General features: G+C 38.2%; 1 protein-coding gene across 4 annotated transcripts in view; it reads right to left on the bottom strand.

Annotated features, from left to right (window-relative positions):
* Positions 1–16,003, bottom strand: part of AKAP9 (A-kinase anchoring protein 9) — a 3,155,794-nt gene that overhangs the window by 678,177 nt on the left and 2,461,614 nt on the right. For all 4 annotated transcript variants that reach the window (XM_044067665.1, XM_044067666.1, XM_044067667.1 and 1 more), the window contains one exon: positions 10,409–10,528. In XM_044067665.1, coding sequence (XP_043923600.1) covers positions 10,409–10,528 — 120 coding nt within the window. The remainder of the gene's footprint in view (positions 1–10,408; positions 10,529–16,003) is intronic.

The following is a 16,003-nucleotide window of genomic DNA, read 5'->3' as shown; positions in this document are numbered from 1 at the left end:
AAAACTAGCAGAGATGGCCATTTTCTTAATTATATTGTTATCAAAATAGAGGTGCAATGAAGAAAACGAATAAGGATTTAGCCTAGGATTTCTAGTGCAAGTTTGCATGTCTTGAGAAAAACACTGAACAGTTTAAAACTAACATAAATTAAAAGCAGATGTTATATTCACACAGAGCCATGCCTGACTCATCTAGTGCCCAGTGTGGTTTCCCAATCTGGTGTCTCTCAACTCTAAGCTGAGGAGGAAAATGAAAAAAGTATGTTCCCCTATCTGGTGCGCCTCACCAACAGGCAAGCCGTCTGTTGCTCAATCTGGTACTCTTCACCTAGGAGTAAGCTAGGTCTATTCTTCCCAATCTGTAATGACAACTCTAAGTTTAAGGACCAAAAAAAAAAATTTCTACACCTTGCAACCCCCTAAGCCTTAACCTAACCACATCCCTATATTCATACTTACTGGAGTTAAAAGTAAAATGGTACATAAACTACAGATGGTTGCTTTCCTGGTTACATTCATAATACAACTACAGCAAAGAAAATTGATAAAGTTTCCAGATAGTGTTCACATTATCTGCAGCACTCTATGCTAAACAGGGCTACAGTTCATTGAAAGAAGACAGAAGCTGCAGGAAAACTGCTAGTCTTATTGGTGGGCAAGAGAAATTCTGGGAAAATTAAGCTGATGCACTCAAGTTCTTGGAACTCTATTATGCAATGCCTAGACAGCTTGTTGAAGGTAATCTTTCAAGATATCCTCAAGAAATGAAGCAACTGACTGTTACAAGGACAATAAATGGCAGGTAAAATACTACGGTAACATTGCATAGAACAATAATAAGATTTACGTGTTCCTCTTCAGCAGCAGCTGCAAATTCATATGTAGAAGACTAACAAATGTTCAACTTGGTAAATGTCTGCTAAATAAAAGATTAAAGAGACAGTTAAAATGGAAAAAAGATATTTAAAAATGTTAAATGCATTTTCTGTACATGGGAAAGGATAGAGAAGTTTCTAGTTAAAAACAGAATTTAATCTGTAGGCAAAAACAGGCAACAACAAGCACATTAGCACAGCAAACCTAGACTCAGTAAATGGTAATATCTGTCTGGACAGAAGCTAATTTGGAACACTTGCATTTTTCTAGGAAATGTTTACTTCGTTTATGAAGGTATACACCGTTATGACTACTGATGTTTGGGTAAAGGGATATTTAGTGAATTGTTATGTTTAAAAAATTGTAATATGAAATTAAAAAGAATTGCTAAACTGGAAAATTACAAGACACAAGCCTGTTAACTATAAATATATCTAGATAGAAAAACAAAAGGGAAATTGTATAATATGACTATGTTAAGTTTCATTTATGTTAATTACTTTCACATTCTAGGATGGCTGCACTAAGAATACTAACATAGAATATTTATGGACTCTCAAAACTGGATAACAAACAAAAAGTACTTGCATATGTAGCGTGTAAACAGCAATGCTACAGGAGATGCACATAGAGAGATGGGAGCAAGATAATCATATGTTTCAGGAAAGATACTCAGTGGAGTGCCAGGGACTTAGAAAAAACGGAGTAATTTTGCTGACACAGAAGACAGTAAGCAGTAACAACAGAATAGAAAAGGCCAGAGTTGTGGTGTACAAGGGGCAAAAGTCCTAGCTATGGTTCAGATAACCCCAGGTTCTATTAGGTGTGTGAGAGTCTGATGCACTGGCAAGGGATGGGGAAAAGTACACAACACTGGCCTTTACAGTTGATCCCTAGGAATGTACAGATAATGATGTGCTTAGGGTGGTAGGGGCACTGGCTTAGTATTTGTAAAGAAAGGACTATATGCACATCTGTCCCAGGATGTTACAAGTACAAGCAAGGGGAGAGAAAATTAGAGCAAGGAAAAAAACGCTCCTCAGCAACAATATGACTGCCCTAGGTGTTTTGAGCTCCTCACCTGCCATTAGCTTAGGTCAGAATTAGTCTGGGGGAGGACAGGAGAGCCTGGTACATCTAGTGGATAAGAAGAGGTCCTGGGGCAGCTGATGATCAACTGTGAGGAGCCACAAAAAAGGTAATAACATGATGCTACTCGAAGGGAAGGTGGAGTACAATGGCATACATTTATATACCTCCTAAAACACATCTAACAGAACTTAGAAACATTTTAGAGAAGGTGGCAAGCTTCCAGCAAAGCCTTCTGTTTTCAGGGTGAATGGAACATGGTTTGTGGTGAACAGGATGTATCAGGGAGCCCAAAAGACAGATCATAACTAGAAAAGGAAATTTTTTAAAGACATATGTGAAAGTATTCAGCACAGAAACGGTCTCACAATTAACCAGGGACCAGCAGTATAAACATTAATTCTCAAGTTACAGCAATTGGACCCCACTAGATAGTGGACTATTGTGGATAAGAAAGAAATGATGCATTTGTTACCATTACTCAAAAAGGTGAATTTCTAAACACAAGATATACAAAATGATTAAGAGAGAAATTAGAGGAAAGAAAAATACTTCCACAAGAAAAACTGTCAAAAGCTTCAAATAAAAATCTGTACTCATTAATAAACTGATTTGTGAAAAACAGTATATAGATCAAGAAACTTTGATCTGTTTAGAAAAATAAGCACCTGAGGGAATGCGAAAATATAAACATCAAAACCTAGAGGTTTTATAAAAGTATAAAAAAGAAATATGGACATGGAAAAGAAAGAGAGATTTGATATGCTGCAATATTTATGCAAAGGAAAAAGCCAAATTAATCAATATAAAGAAGGCATCCCCAAAGATATTCGAAGAGAAATACAGGCAAAGGCATCCAGATATGGCAAACTTCACAATAAAAAAATAATATCACAAAGAGGGAATGTAGAAAATAAGATTAGTAAAGTAGAAGGTAAAAAAAGAGAAGCTGAAGTTATGGAGTACCTGCAAAGTGAAGAGTTTGGTGTAGAAGGCCTAACAAAGGTTATATCACAGCATGATGAGTCATCAAAGTAAGGAGAAACAGGAAGATCAGGAGACATCTGAAGAAGAAATATGGACATGGGAAAGAAAAAGAGATTTAATATGGTGTAATATTTATGAAAAGGAGAAAGCAAAACTAACCAATAGAAAAAGAGCAGCATCAAAAATATTTGAAGAGTAATACAGGCAAAGGAATCCAGACATGGAAAACTTTACAATATAAAAAATAAGATGACAATGAGAAACAGTAGAAAAGGAGATTAGTAATGGAGAAGTTAAAGGAATAGAAACTGAGGTTATGGAGCACCTGTGAAGTAAAGGATTCAGTGTAGAAAATCTAATTCAGAAAGCACACAACAGGATAGAACAATGAATATCCATATTAAGGAGAAATCAGTGAAATAGAAAGCAAATGGTCAAGTGCCATATGAAGATAATTTGCAGCCTTCCACAGGAAACAAGTATAAACGTTCACTTGAATCTGGACAGCAATGGAAGGGACAGGAAACTGTGGAAACCCTGATGCAGTCAATGTTGAGGAGTGATAGGCCAGTGAGTTCCCATATGACAGAGCAATGGATGGCACAAGATGAAATTGAACAGAATGCGTGACAGGAAGATGCTATAGAACTTTCTATAGAATGCCTGCATGAAATGGAAAATAAAAAATGTGTCTCAGTTTTGAAGAAAATGAGCCAAGAGAAGAGCTGCATGATTTAATAGACATGAATAGACATATTAAGATCAATGTAAGAAATAGACTGCAGAAGGGCAATAAAACCCAAAAAGTCAGAAGTTTGATAGAACAAATGAACACAGTTCAGTCCATGTGATATAACAGAAGTAAACAGGATATATTACTAGGGTCTATATTAGAACATCGAAGTTTCAAAACTTCGAATGTTCTAATATCGACCCCTATTCAGAGAAAGCTGAAAATATTAAAGCAACAGAAAACCAAATTTTTTCCTAGGGAAAGAATTCGGTTGTCTGTTTCTGCTGCTTTGGTATTTTCAGTGCTGTGGTAGAAAGTTACGGGTCGGGTTCAGGTAAGTGTGCGATTGAGTGTAGGTTAGGTTAGTTAGGGTTAGCGTGCGGGTTAGGTATGTGTGCGATTGTGTGGACGTGAGGGGTAGGTTAGTTAGGGTTATGACGTGGATTAGGTATGTGTGCGATTGTGTGGACGTGAGGGTTAGGGAGGGTTAGGTGAGTTAGGGTTAGGGCGCGGGTCAGGTAAGTGTGCGATTGTGTGGACGTGAAGGTTATGGCGGGGTAGGTGAGTTAGGATTAGGGCGTGGGTGAGGTGAGTGTGCAATAGTGACGCACCTTAGGGTTAGGGTTTGGATTAAGGTAAGTGGATATTTAGTGGTGTGTGTATAGTTTAGTGCAGGGTTAAGTGTAAGATTTTAGGTGTATGTGTGTGGATTGCTGTTTCTATGGTGTGCTTGTGTTGTGCGTATGTGTCTTGGAACAGCAAATTTTTTCCCATTCGCTGTTCTGTATATTTGATGTTTTCAGCTTTCGCTGAATAGGGGTTGATATTAGAACATTCGAAGTTTTGAAACTTTGATGTTCTAATATAGACCCTATTACTATGCAGCTAAATTAATAACTGATAAAGTTCTACCACAAAAACACAGGGTAGTAAGGGAAAGGAAGGGGAGAAATCAAATATCATCATGGAACTATCGAACAGAGAAAATTATAAAAGCAATTAATACAAAAAGTGTCATTGTTAGAAGAATATAGAAGAGGGAACAGATTAACAAAAATACTAAGACAGATGTGATAAAAGCAATGCGCAGTATTAGAACAGACCAGGATCTAACATGCACTATCGCAAATAAATTAAAAATCTCAGCACAGGCGGAAAACCTTAGAAGATACGCAAATAAATATAAAGGAAAAGTACAAAATAAGGAATTTACTGATGACCCCAAAAAGGTTTTACACAGAATTGGGAAACAAAGTAAAAGGAACTGAAAGACAACCAAAAAATAAGAAATAGATACATTTTGGAGAAGTATCTATGAAGATCCTGTGAAATATAACAAAGATAATAAATGGATAGAAGAAGTAAAAGAAAGAAAAAGAATTTTAAAGGTAGAGGATATGAAATGGGAAGAAGTAACAGCCAGAATCGAATTGAAAACCCCCAGGCCCAAATGCAATATGTAGGTTTTTGTTAAAAGTATTAACAACTTTCCACGAAAATTTAGCCATGAGTAAGAACTATTTATATGCGCATCCCAAACAGACACCAACCTGGCTAACAACAGGAAAAACAATGCTCCCACTTCAGAGTGAACCTGCAAGCTACCCTAAACATTACAGGTCAATAACTTGCCTTACAAAATCATATAAACTATACACGGGAATTGATGCAGATAGGGTTTGTAGTCATTTAGAACAAAACTCAATTATGGCAGTAGAACAAAAGGGCAATAAAAGAAAGTCATACGGAACAAAGAATCATTTGTTGTTAAATGGAGTCATAGTGGAGAACTGTAAAAAGGGGAAAAATCTAAGTATGGCATGGATTGACTACAAAAAAAACATTTCATAGTATCCCACATTCATGGATAAAAGAGTGCTTAAAAATGTATAAGATACACACTACATTAATCAACTACATTACAGTGACCATGAAACAGTGGCAGACTGCTTTGCAATTAAGCCATGATAAAGGACAAATTATTCCAGGGATAAAAATTCAAAGGGGGATATCCCAGGGTGACTCTGTATCACCTCTGCTATTCTGCCTTGCTCTTAACCCACTAACAGCTTAGGCTGTGGCTTTAATTTGGCTCCTAGAAAACAACAAAGTGTAAAGATTTCTCATCTTCTCTTTTTTGATGATTTAAAACTGTACAGCTCATCAGACAAGGAACTGAAAGTACACCTGCAAGTTTTCAAAACTGTTTCAGATGATATAAGAATGTCATTTGGTCTGGATAAATGTGCAAAGCAACCTTTAAAGCAGGAAAACTACAAGACCAGAAAAACATCAGTTTGGGACAAGAACGTGAGATAAAAAAACTTGAGCAAGAGGGAGAGTATAAATATTTGGGAATTGATGAAGGCTCAACAATAAAACATGAACAAAATTGAATAAAACTTAGTAAGGAATACTTTAGAAGACTTAAAATTAATCCTGAAAACACCGTTGACATATAGGAACAAAATCCAAGCTATAAACCAATTTGCTCCTCCTGTCCTAACTTACAGTTTTGGAGTGACTGATTGGCCCCAAAACGTGTTGGATAGATTAGATAGGAAAACAAGAAGGATGCTTTATGCTCACCAAATGATTTATAAAACTCAGTGCATACCAACATTATAAATTCCCTGTTCCGAAGGAGGGCTGGGCCTCCTTGAAATTGATTACATGTATAGATCTGCAATTGTAGGGCTCCATACATCTGCTGACCTCACAAGACCCAAACATAGTGAAAGTTTTGAAACATGAAGAGAATAAATCTCAGATGATTTCTCTGCTTCATCTAGCAGAAGCATATCAGTGTCAAGCAGGAATGGAAATCAAACCAGAAGTAGATAAAAATCAGGCAGCAAATGAATGTGCCAAAAAACAAAAGAAACAATATAAGGTGAAGGACCACACGAGAAGGCAAGAAATGTGGAAAATGCATAAATATAGCTGCAAGTATAGAAAACTTCTCAAAGAACCTCATGTTGATCAGGAACTAACGCAGGAACGGTTAAGAAGAGACAAAAGGTTAATATTGGCAGCCCAAGATAGTGGGCCACATACATACTGGTTTCAAAATCAAATGAACATGTGGGAGAAAGAGACAAGTGTAGGTTTTGTAAAACCAAACTGGAAACAGTTGCACACATTGTTGCTGGTTGTGACATATTAATGGCAGGAGGACTTTATACTGAAAGGCATATTAATGTGGCAAGACTGTTACACTGGAGGTTGTGCAAACATTATGGTATTGAAGTGGCTGAAAAACACTGGAAAAATGAGCCACAAAACATCACAGAAAATGATGAAGCCTACATCACATGGGATCACCCATTACCAACAGTTCAAAAGATAGATGCTAGAAAACCGGATAGAGTGGTCCATGAAAATAAGACAAAAGTAGCATTGATCATTGAAATCACCACACCCAGTGACTACAGTGTCTTGTGTACAGAGAGACACAAAGTCATAAAACCTCAGGATTTGCAGGCAGAAATGAGAGCAATGTGGAAGAATGATACCCAGACAGTTCCAATAATAACAGCAGCAATGGGTCTTACAAAACAGACTCTAAAATCGTATTTAGATATGTTACCAATACATGTAACTCCATGCGAACTGGAGGAGGAGTCATTACTGGGCACATTGCAGGTGGCTTGACATCAAAGATTGAAACAATACTAATTTCATGAACTTTAACTGCACTTTGACTAAGGAATGGGGTCCATTCCAGTCATGGTATTAGAAACCCAAAAGATTTGGAGAAATTAAAAAAAAAAGATAGAAATGATATATCACAGGTGTGTGTGTGTATGTCTCTCATACATACATACATATATACACATGACCAAATTGCCTACAGCCACATTTTACACCACTGAATGGCTAGCCCTGCCACAGCAATGCAGTCTGTGATCTGTGTTTTCCTATCTTGAAGATACTGTGCACCACAGTAGATGCTTAAAGTAGTTGGTCTATACAACTTTTCCCCCTATAGGGCACCATGCAGAGTTTGTGCTGCTGCCCACTGCGCTATTCATTGATGAGTCTGAGTTGGAAACGTTCAGCATGTTTTTCAGAGGTAGGAAGAACCCAAACAGACACAGGAAGAACATGCAAACTACAAATAGGCATTGGCCGTATGTCAGGATCGAACTTTGCACCTTGTGAATCAGAATCAAAAACCTTAACCATTATGCCCAACAGAGACAGATAGTTGAGAAGAAGCTAGAGAAAACGGAAGAGTCCAACTAGGCATTTCAAGACTTGGAGAAAGTATATGAGGTCCCAAAAAAGCTAATTTGGGCAGTACTGTGGTGTTTCGAAGTCCCAGAAACATTGGCAGAATTAGTGTAGGCTACATACAAGGACTCAATGACTCAAGTTCTAACATTGTTTAGTCTCAAAGAGGGTTCCCAGTGGTAGCTGGTGTGCACCAGGTTTCAGCTGTGAGCCCACCGCTGTTCATACTGGTGATGGACTACATTAACAAACAGGTCACAGAGGACAGATCAACAAAGTTGCTGTATGCAGATGATGTAGTATTACAGGCAACTCTGAGCAAGAACTTCAGTAAAAGATACGGAAATGAAATGCAAAACTGACATTACATGGGATGAAACTAAGTACAGATAAGACAGTGGTAATAGCAACAAACTGGGGAAATCAGAAGAAGCTGAGAATTGAGATGTAAGGGAAGGCAGTAGAACAGGTTAATACCTTTAAGTATCTGGGAAGGGTGGTTGAAGAGAAGGAAAGTCTGAATCAAGAGGTCAAAGCTAGAATCAGAGGGGCTGAAGCCAAATTGTACAGATGGTCAGGTGTAGTGTTTGACAGAAGAATGACAAAGAAGCTGCAAGTAAGGTATACAAAACAGTGGTGCGACCAGTACTACTGTATAGTACAGAAACCTGGGCAGTAAAGGCAGACTACATGGGGAAGCTAGAGGTGATGGAAATGAAGTTCCTAAGAAGGGTGGGAGGATGCACACTGTGGGTCAGATGAAGAAATGAGGACACAGCAGAAGCCAAAGTAACTCCAATTACAGAAATAATCAAAGAGAACAGATTATGGTTGCGTGGGCACATGTGCAGAAAAGCAGAAGACAATCTGATGAAGATGATTTGGGACAGACAGGAAGAAGATAAGAGGAAACAAGGGCATCCAGCTAGGAGGCGGCTGGATTGTGTGAGAGAAGATCTGTGACAGTCAGGTGTGAGTGTTGAAAAAGGCAGGAGTGTGGCATTGAATTGTGAGAGATGGCGACAGTTAACATGATACCCCGACCCCAGACAGAAACAGAAAATGGGAAAAAGGGTGCTACTGATAATGATGACGATGATGATGTGTGCGTATGTGTTTGTGTTTGCCTCTCTCTCTCTTTATATATATATATATATATATATATATATATATATATATATATACACACATATACATACGTACACACACACACACACACACACACACACACATATATATATATATATATATATATATATATATATATATATATATATGAGTGAAGTTTGGAACCTCCACAATAATTGTGTCAGACCACTCCCCCATACTGACTTACCTGAGGATTCACGGAAATAAAATAAAAACAGAGTAAAAGAGAAACATTAGTGCTTCACTGCTTACTTATTACAACAAAAAGTAGTAACTGGATAATGGAGACTGCAGTGGTGTTGCTGCGGTAGCGTTGTCGCCTCACAGTAAGACGTTGTCCTGTTCGATTTTCAGCTAGAGCGTCTTCTATGTGAAGACATGCGTGAATGGACGTACCTTCGTTGAAGGTTGTGCGTCAGGGCTAGCAATTCGGCACGTAAAAATCTACTGCCAATCATTAGCGGACCGGAGTTCCGCTGTGGGGACCCCTAACCGGGAAAAGCCAAAAGACACAAAGTAACTGGGTAGTGGATAAATTGCAAAGACCTTCTGGGGAAGACAGAATCTAATTCAAAAAGCTTAGCTCTTTCCAGGGACAAGATGAAATTAGCATTAAAAAAACAAGTAGAAATAAAGACTAGAGAAATATGGGAAACTGGCAATAGAAAATACTTAGGCTTAGAGATGTGATAAAATAGCAAAGGTAAATTAGCAAAAGAAGAGGAGGAGCAGATGCAGTTAGGAAAATATTACTGAATGACTGGATAACATACGTGTGTACAGAAACATAGCAATCAAACAACTGTACTTTGACAGCATCTAAGAATGCAGAAGCTGCTGCTCAGAAACTTATGCAGCACAAAGTAGAAAGGACAACAGTTAAACTCAGATAACCTAGGACAAGGAAACATAACAATATTTCATTGTACTTTGCTTTGTTTAGTCTATGTTCTTAACTGATGAACTTGTACCATTTGAACCTCCTGTATCTGGATCTCTTTTCCCCCAGGCATCCACTTAAAATGAGCTTTTAGCTCAACAGGACTATCCTGGTAAATAAAGGGAATGACTGAATTAATGAATAAGTAATTGATCTGGAAGAAATATTTGACATTTTAAGAAGGTATTATGACAACATGAATAGAGCAGAGGACCTGGGAAGTCATGGTACGGGGCAATTATAAACACACATGTTGGACTTGAATCTGACAGCACTAATGGAAGGGGTTGGAGGACAGATAACAGTACAGATATGCTGAGATGAAATAAAATAACAGTTGCAATCCATAATCAATCAACCATGGCTTCCACTCCAAACAACAAAGATTTGTAACTTACCTCTTTATTGTGCTGCTCATTGACAGGTTGTTGTCTCTGTGGCAACTTAAGTTGTTGCTCCAGTTTTTGTATTTCTTGCTGGAAGACATCCCTCTCATGTTCACGGTCAATTGCTTGCTCCTGTGTATAAACAGCCATTAGTTTAACATCAACATTTACCGAAGAGTTTTATTCAGCACTTTAGTTAATGCACAGTATTTTCCTCTAAACTTTAAATATTCGTAACAAAGAAAAAAATAATTTCAAGAAAACCACCACCAAATAAAGTGAACAGCAGGCTATAATAAGTACAAACCATCTACCAAAAAGACTGTCCCTGGTATTCAATAACTCCTACACTGAGTGTACACCGTTCTGAGTGAACAGACAACACAAACATAACTCACACCTTCTTCCTCCTAATTATAGTTTTCCTACTGATATTCTTGCAGATTTAAATATCAACGGGGTTCATAAAGGTTACCACAAAGTGTAGCCTACATGTACACTTGGTGTAATCTTTCTGAGTGAGTAGAAAATACAAAAAGTGTGATAAGAATGTTGTTGAATACATATCGTGTACACTTAGTGTAGGCTTTACTGAATCTGGCCCTATGTTTTGTGGATGACTAAGGCAATAATTTGATTTGTAGGTATGCATAAGGTCACAGACTTTGATACAATGAAATCTGTAGCACAGAAAGTTAGGACTGAGAGGACTAGGCTAACTGGACTAGCTTTTCACTGAAAAATAACTCTGGCCATCTTTATCAAAGCATTAAGCAAAATTCAGAAAAGCAAATTGTTACACAACTGAATGTTTCAGTCAGGGTTACACATCTCTACATCTTTACTAATTTCAAATATTTATCTCTAAATATGTATATATATATATACATATATATATATATATATATATATATATATATATATATATATATATATGCATAAATGTGTGTGCACATGTATATAAATATGTATGCATGTATGTATGTATAAATGGATCAAGACAATTGACCATTCTCTCAGATAGCAAGTAATCAACATATTTACCTAACATGTGCTTTATAAGAAGGCATCCTAGCATTACAGGGTTCATGGGTAACATTATGTATATGTAAAAAAAAAAAAAATTCCAATTTAAAATTTTTTATTTTTTTTTATTGCTCTCTCTCTCAAATGTTTTGCTCTCTGTATTTGATCTTAGCTTAAACCTAATAAAGGACTCTGTACAAGTTTATCTGACCCTCAATATAAACAATGTAATTCACTCGACTATTACTATATATTGTATTCTTTATCACTGCTGATGCTTGGAGCTTTTCTCCCCGGGCCTCTACTGAAAATGGACATATATCCAGTTAGACTAGCCCGGTCAACAGGTCAACAAATGTAAAATAAAATAAATAAATATGACAATCTCCAAAGTGACAGTTTAGATTAATTCTTGTTTTCTTCAGCAAGAACAAAAAAATGACCTGCAGTAAAAAAAAAAAAATCTTTGCATAGATAAAATCCTTATTTTTTTGTGGTAGCTGTGCTGGATAATTAGAAATATAATGATATTTTATATTACAGATGATGTGAATCAACAAAATGATTTTGGTTCACTAAGCTGCTGAAATCATCACTCCTGCCATGATCATCCAAAACAAGACAACGGTTTTGTGTGAGGGGCTGGCATAATGGTTAAGGTGTTTACCTAACAGAGAAAAGCTACAGGATTTGATTCTGACACAGAGGTGTTGGTTAGGTTTGGGAATCATCTGCAGACTGACAGCCTAGTACTTACTTAAGAACTATGACTTACATTTAATAAAAACTAAAAGTTTTCAATTGCTCGTGCTGTATTATAAGAAAGAAATCTCTATTCTTCTTTGTACTTGCTATCTAAGGTAGAGCACTGATCCACATGGACCTTTTTAAGACTCAGTCTGTTTGGGATCACTTTTTAGTTATTTGATTTGCACAAACATACACAACAGACAATTTATTTATTTATTTAGTTTACCAGGAGAGTGTGACTGGGTATGAATCCTATTTTCAGCAGAGGCTGCGGGAGAAAAGCTCCACAGAGAAAGAAGTACAATAATTACAATACTCATGACAAAAGAGTACAGTACAGTACAGAGACAAGCAAATTAATAAAGTATGTAGCACATAATATATAATACAGACACACTGTGATGGAATAAGCAATATAGTTAATGGATATGGATAATGCTAAAGACTCAGGGACAACTGTTTTTTCTGATATTTTTACTGATGTCAACATTTTAAGTAATGAGGATACTCCTCACACTTCCTTAGACCCTACTAAAACTAACATCACTCATTCACAACTTCCAATAGAACAGGTAGTAAGGCGGAAAACTACCTTAGCCATACCCACACAAACTAACATGAATTTGGATAGACCGAGTTTACCGGCCCCTTTCCCCATAGACAGCCCTCAACAGATGCAGAGGCAGAGAACATACAGCAGAGGGAGGGTGAAACGCAAAGGTTCTGGGGGGGACCATACAGGACCCACTCTGAAAAAGATGTGGGAACGTGCTCCAAATCCTTAGTTTTAAATCTGTCTTATAGGAATCTAAATAAATTTGAGACCCAAGTTTTAAATAACGGTCTAACATTTATTCCTAGTGGTGTGAGTAATGTCACAGACACGATTTTAGACACTAGAATGTTTACAAGAAATCTACAGTTGAAATTGGATTATGGTGATACTAATGTCATGGAGAGCCGTCGGTTTTTTCGAACCCCGAGCCTATATGTACCTCCCCTACATCCACTTCTGGAAACTTTTTCCCGACTTGTGGAACAAGACTTATATAAATTAAATAGGTTGAATAAGATGAACAGTGGCAAACAGGGGAAACATAATTTAACTTTTCAACAGAGAAAAGCTTTGTCTGACCTCACTAAGGATTCTTCGATTGTTATTCGCCCTGCTGATAAGGGAGGTCCGACTGTCATTATGAATGTAGATGACTATCTTGATAGCATGATGAAGATGCTTAATGAAGGTTCTTTTTATTCTAGAATTGAGTTAGATGATGTCATGAATAAAATTTTCAGGATATATGACATGTTAGATGATTTAGTTAAAAGTCAAGATATAGACCATGACTTATTTAGATTCTTAAGAGTCAATAAGCCCCTTATACCAGCTATACAGGGCCTTCCTAAGGTTCATAAGTCTATGGAGAAACCACCAATGCGCCCCATCGTAGCAGGTAGAGGCTGGGTCACTGAGCCCATGTCACTCTACCTTGAACATTTTCTTAGGTCAATAGTTGACAACAATTCTATCATTCTAAAGGATAGTAAGCAATTCCTCCTTGAGTTGTACACTTTTACTAGGGAGTTACCCAATGATAAATCTTATTTTCTTGTCACCATGGACGTTAAGAGTCTATTCACAGTGATACCTAATGACTCAGGTGTCCTGATGGTACATAAATATTTGACCGAACACTCTGATCTAACACCTAAAGATATAGACCAGCTTACTCTGTTTTTAGAGACAGTTCTGCAGAATAATGTGTTCATGTTTAATGATGAGATCTATTGGCAGAATGATGGCGTAGCTATGGGCACCTCGTGTGCCAATAGCTACGCCAACTTAGTGATGGCCAGATGGGAGGAAGAATAAGAAGTTATGTACCTACCATAACGTTCCATGTTAGTTGTCTTCTTCTCGCCTTCTTTCTTGCTGGATGGGTTCGGAGCCGATCCTCGGCTCCGACTCGGCCAATACTAAAAGCTCGAGAGCTAATTCCACCGGCTCGAGGCTCCCCTATATCCCACAATGCTAGGCGGTAACTACTCATATCTCGTTTGGTAGCTATACCAAGCAATACTAATCTCCAAGAATGGAGTAACAAATTTCAGAAGAAGAAACACAAAGAATTCCGGTCAGTCTGTCCAGGCTTGGGGGAAGGAGGGAGGGACGCAAGAAATAAGGCGAGAAGAAGACAACTAACATGGAACGTTATGGTAGGTACATAACTTCTTAATGTTAAGTTGTCAATCTCGCCTTCATTCTTGCTGGATGGGACCGCGTCCCTAGCACCTTATCCCAGGTGGCCTATCGGAACAGACTCTTGAGAACAGTGGAACCAAAATTGTCACGGCTTTTGGAAACCATGTCCAATTTGTAATGTGAAATGAATGTATGAGGAGAAGCCCATGTGGCTGCTGCACAGATTGAGTCTATTGGCAACCTGTCCTGAAAGGCTATGGATGTAGCTAATGCCCTGGTTGAATGAGCTCTAGGTCTTGAGGGTAGTTTTTGATGTCTGATCTCATAGATGAAAGTAATTGTAGAAGTGAGCCATCTAGACAGAGACACTTTGGTAACTGGAAGGCCCAATCTTCCTTCTGCATATGACAGAAACAATTGATCAGATTTCCTGAGTTGTTTAGTTCTGTCTAAGTAATATCTCAGTTGGCGATGAACATCCAAAAAATGCAGCTTTTGCTCTGATCTATTTGAATAGTTAGGGAAAAAGACGGGGAGATCAATAATTTGGTTTAGGTTAATTTGAGAAGAGATTTTTGGTAAAAAGGATGGGTTCGTCCGGAGAGATACCCTGTCTTTGTGAAAAACTAGGTAAGGAGGACGACTGCAGAGGGCTTGGAGTTCTGATACTCTTTTCGCTGAAGTTATAGCTACCAGAAAAAGTGTCTTCCAGGAAAGCAATTTCAGAGAACATGAAGCCGCTGGTTCGAAGGGGGGAAGAATTAAAGACGCCAGAACCAAGTTTAAATCCCATTGAGGCGGAGGGTCTTTGATCGGAGGTTTGAGAAGAAATATACCTCTTAAGAAGGCCTTACGGAGTTTGTGAGCCATAATGCTGGATTCTGAAACACCAACATGAAAATTTGAAATGGCAGCCAACTGAACTCTAATGGTTGATGCAGAAGATCCTAAATGAAATAGTTCTGCCAGGAAGTCTAAAATAGACTGGATAGGTGCAGTAAAAGGATCAATGTTTTTCGATGATGCCCAAAGGGAAAAACGTTTCCATTTACTAGTATAAATCTTCCGGGTAGAGGATTTATGAGAGGCTATCAATATATCTCGGACCGAGCGAGATATTGAGGGAAGCCTGGCTAAGGTAGGAATTGGAGAAACCATGCTGCGAGGTTTAGGGAAGACAGAGATTGGTGCAGCTGACCCGACTGATGGGTAATCAGATCTGGTACTGGGTCCAGATGCCAAGGCTGCTCCAAAAGGTAACGATGAAGAAAGGGGAACCATATCTGTCGAGACCAGTAAGGGGCAATGAGGATCGTAGTCACTCTCAAGGCGATGGCTTTCTGAATTAGTTGAGGTATCAGTGGAAAGGGGGGAAAGGCATACAGAAGTCCCCGGGGCCAATCGTGGACTAGAGCGTCTCTGGTGGGATGGCCTGGTAACGGGAAGAGCATGAAGAAGTCTTGACACTTGCTGTTTTGGGGAGTAGCAAAAAGATCGCAGCAAGGATGGCCCCATCTTCGAAATACCTCTTCTAGAACTGATGTCTTTAGAGACCACTCGTGTGGCATGAGAATTGCTCTGCTCAACCTGTCTGCAATGACGTTGGATTTCCCGGGGATATGCGTCGC

This window comes from Protopterus annectens, chromosome 3.part1, assembly GCF_019279795.1.
Source record: "Protopterus annectens isolate FY-2018-M chromosome 3.part1, PAN1.0, whole genome shotgun sequence".
Taxonomy (NCBI): Eukaryota; Metazoa; Chordata; order Ceratodontiformes; family Protopteridae; genus Protopterus; species Protopterus annectens.
This window is presented reverse-complemented; position numbering and strand designations above follow the sequence as displayed.